General features: G+C 35.1%; 1 protein-coding gene across 1 annotated transcript; it reads left to right on the forward strand.

Moving 5' to 3' along the window:
* Positions 1-764: 764 nt before the first annotated feature.
* On the forward strand, positions 765-3257 carry LOC147539445 (rho GDP-dissociation inhibitor 1-like). Its single transcript, XM_086644084.1, has 5 exons — positions 765-1301; positions 1444-1510; positions 2076-2294; positions 2391-2515; positions 2894-3257. The coding sequence occupies exons 1-5, from the start codon at positions 1077-1079 to the stop codon at positions 2972-2974; spliced, it is 717 nt and encodes a 238-aa protein (XP_086500210.1). The 5' UTR covers positions 765-1076; the 3' UTR covers positions 2975-3257.
* Positions 3258-3851: the final 594 nt, after the last annotated feature.

The following is a 3851-nucleotide window of genomic DNA, read 5'->3' on the forward strand; positions in this document are numbered from 1 at the left end:
ACCCCTTTCCCATGGACCGTAATTATCACCGGTCAAGGCTACGCTAAAAAAAATCATTGACGGACTGTCAGATGGATGTATCGCATAAGGATCGCCAGATCGAGCCATGGAATCAAGCTGACCGGCAATCTCAGTTGCAGAAGCAGTGTTTGAATCACTTGCCATTAAAAAATAAATAGTAAATAAGAGAGAAAAAAAATATGAAGATCGAGCTATCAAAAAATAACTTATAACCTTGTTGCTCTGATACCATATTAAAATCAAAAGAGACTTAATTTGTTCTGTGAAACTCAACCTATGAGTCGAGTGGTCTGGCTTCTTCTATTTATACAAGTTTGGTTACAAAGAAGATAAGTACAAATCTAAGTTGTTACAAAGAGAAAAGATAAATACAAATAAAATAACTTTAACTATTCAAATATCTAATCTGTTTTAGATAGGAGACTTGGTCCATCTTTGACTCATTCTTCACATGTATGTCCCCACTTGATTGAATTTGAATTGTTGTACACCTTAGCTATTCTGTTGATTTCATGCTCAGGTATGCATGAGTTTCTTCAGCTAATAAGCTCCTAAGGGTAAATTTGAAAATTTTTACTTTTTGCTCGAAAAGAAAGATAAAGTATTGAAGTGATAAGAGAGAGATGAAATGGGGGTGAGAAGTGATGAAATGAGGTGAAAATAGATGCTTTAAGATTTATTTTAAATTCAATTCCATTTTGACCCGAAAGGGTATTTGTAGGAAACTTTAAACAAATCGAACTGTGGCATACTTATTAAGCTAAAACTGCGAGTTCGTCACTATTTAGGAGCCAAGACGGAATTAGCCCAATTCAAATGCCAAGAGAAAAAAAAACCATGGGAGAAAAATGAGCCTGTAAAATTTGCCAAAGTTTAGGTTGGGAAGACTTGAATACGAAAGACTTGTTCCAATTCTATATTTCCTTCCTTCCTTTCTTACCATCCATTAATCACTCCTTGTTTATTGGGGCGGGGGGTAGTTTGTTTTTGGCCAAAATGTCGGGGATTTTGGGAACTTTCTCATCTTCTTCCAAATTCATTTGTTCAATTTTGACATGACGAAACCAGAAGAAGACCTCAAAAAGGGTGATCAAATTGGTGGGGAAGTGAATGATGGTCATGAAGCAGAGAAATTATCAAGGGAATTCAGTGGAGCTTCTATTTGTTCTGAACACGAAGATAATGGTGATGAAGAAGAAGAAGAAACTGATATTGAAACTGATAAAGAATTAGAACTTGGTCCTCAGTTTTCTCTCAAAGAACAGCTTGAAAAAGATAAGGTTCATCATCTCTCTTTCTCTCTCTCTCTCTCTACCTTGTATTTTATTCCAATCTAATTTTGTTTACCTTGTTCAAATATGATTTTGGGGTTTTGATCTTTAATGGGTTGTTGTTGAAAATGGAAATTAATTGTTTGGTTAGGATGATGAAAGTCTTAGAAGATGGAAGGAACAGCTTCTTGGTTCTGTTGATTTAGCTGCTGTTGGAGGTACCCTATTTTTTTGTTTTTATTTTTTATCCAAGTGGTGGTTAAGTAAAGACAATATCATTGTGGGGGGGTCCACGGAACCGCTGTGTAATTTGATGGTCGGGCAAATCGTGTGTCTTCGTCCATGGAGATACTTCCAGTGTGGAACAAAACCTCACACAACAGTATGTGGTGGCTAAGTGAGGACAATATCGTTGTGAGGTTTTGTTCCCACACTGGAGGCCTCACGACCCTCGCCACTCACCAACCTTAGGCATACATCTATAGCCCGGGATCCGGACGATCTTGTGAGCGATGTGAGATTATTAGAACCAACACATTGGCTTTCTTATTTTTTAAATCTAAAGTCCAAAAATACATTCTTGGTATCCAACCAAATAAACAAGTTTCATTTGGTCTGCCTGCGTTCTCGCTCTCTTGTAAAACCCAACACTCAACTCACTAATTGGGTTTTGCTTGTGTCTTCTTTTGGTTCTTCTGAAAGGAAACCATATCTTACAAGATCTAAACCATTTAAAACTTTGAGTTCAAAGTTGACTTAATTACTCTTTTGAAACATAAACAGAAACTCTGGAACCAGATGTACAAATTCTGAGCCTAACAATCCTAACACCGGATCGACCTGAACTCGTCTTACCGATTCCATTTGCACCAAATTCAAAAGGCTATGCTTTTGCACTCAAAGATGGAAGTCATTACCATCTTAAGTTCTCCTTCAAAGTCTCCAACAACATTGTTTCTGGATTTAAATATACCAACACTGTATGGAAGACTGGTGTGAGAGGTAAAACTAAAACCAAACCTAAATTTCTCTTTTTTGATTCAATCTGCTTGATTTTTTCATTATGTCTGATATGTTTATTTGATCAATTCATGGCAGTTGAAAATACAAAAGTGATGCTTGGAACTTTTAGTCCTCAGCAAGAACCTTACACTTATGAATTGGAAGAAGAGACAACTCCTAGTGGGTTGTTTGCTAGGGGTTCATATTCTGCCAGAACCAAGGTAACAACAAATTTATAGTGTTTTTTGTCTGAATCTAACCCAGTTTGCTCAAGGATACAATAGTCATTTTAGACTATTTCAGATGATAGATTCTTGAATCTTGATTCAAACTTATTTCATATGTGAATCAAAGTAGACCCAAGATTAGCTTGAATCGAATCTGAATTTAAGAATAAACCAATTGACATCCAACTCACATATACGTGTTGGCGTAGCACTACTATTACATTAAATTTCTATATATCCGACTCCAAACTAATTGACAATGAGTGAACAACTATTAATGTTATATTCTTGGTCATAACGTTTCTCTATGCCCATGTTTGACTATTATGAGAACTTCTGAAACTCAACAATCTTTTGTTTTACTTCTTTTAGTTTGTAGATGATGATGGAAAATGCTATTTGGACATCAATTACTTCTTCGAAATACGAAAGGACTGGCCATCACACACTTGAAGCTTCAATTTTTTTTCCGACCATATATAATGGCTTGTTGAGATCACACCACCAGATAACAGATTAATGTTTTATTTATTTTTTTGGGAAAAAAATGATGTTTTATTTTCATTGATGAAATCTGTATCTTGTATCAAAATCCTGAAAACAATTACTCCTTCGTCCCATTTTTTGATCTTTTGCTTGTATTTTTTTCTTGAGTAGGAGTTACTCTCTAGGCATGCATAAACTCAAATAACTATGTAAAACATTATAATAATTACTCTTTCGTCCCATTTTATTAGATCTTTTCTCAAGTTAAACTTATTAATTATCTCTTCCAAAAAAAAGAAATTAAACTTATTAATGGAAGTATATTTATTGTTAGACAACTGAATATATTTTCCGAAATTATCCATATTTAATTTAGGGTATTTATTAATTACAATATTAGTAAGGGTGCTTCTAAAGGCACCGAGCCCAAAAGCTGTTAGCATCCAAAAATTTTATTGACTCGGGTCAATAGTCATTGACCCGAGGTCTCTATAAGCACCGTTTTTAATGTGGGTGACGTTCACCTTCATTTGCTTCTTCCATCTTCTTCGTTTGCTTCTTCCATCTTCAGGCTGTAATTGATATCATTAAAACTTTACAAATTGAAGGGATTGATTACTTTGTGTAAATCCAGACAGTTTTTAGGATGTTGAAAGTGATAACCGGTGGTCCTTAGCAGTTGGCTGACATTGGTTGCCTTGATAGTTTGAAGCTCTGGTTTGGAATTTTTCAACAACTACTCCATTCTCTCTCACTAGATTCAAACCAAAATAAAGCATAGTATTGTATGAGGATTGAAACAAAAATAAAGCATAGTAAAACCACAAAGAACACGTTAGCTGGT

Source organism: Eschscholzia californica, unplaced genomic scaffold (genome assembly GCF_041429995.1).
Source record: "Eschscholzia californica isolate CP2 unplaced genomic scaffold, dmEscCali1.0.p SCAF_5, whole genome shotgun sequence".
NCBI lineage: Eukaryota > Viridiplantae > Streptophyta > Magnoliopsida > Ranunculales > Papaveraceae > Eschscholzia > Eschscholzia californica.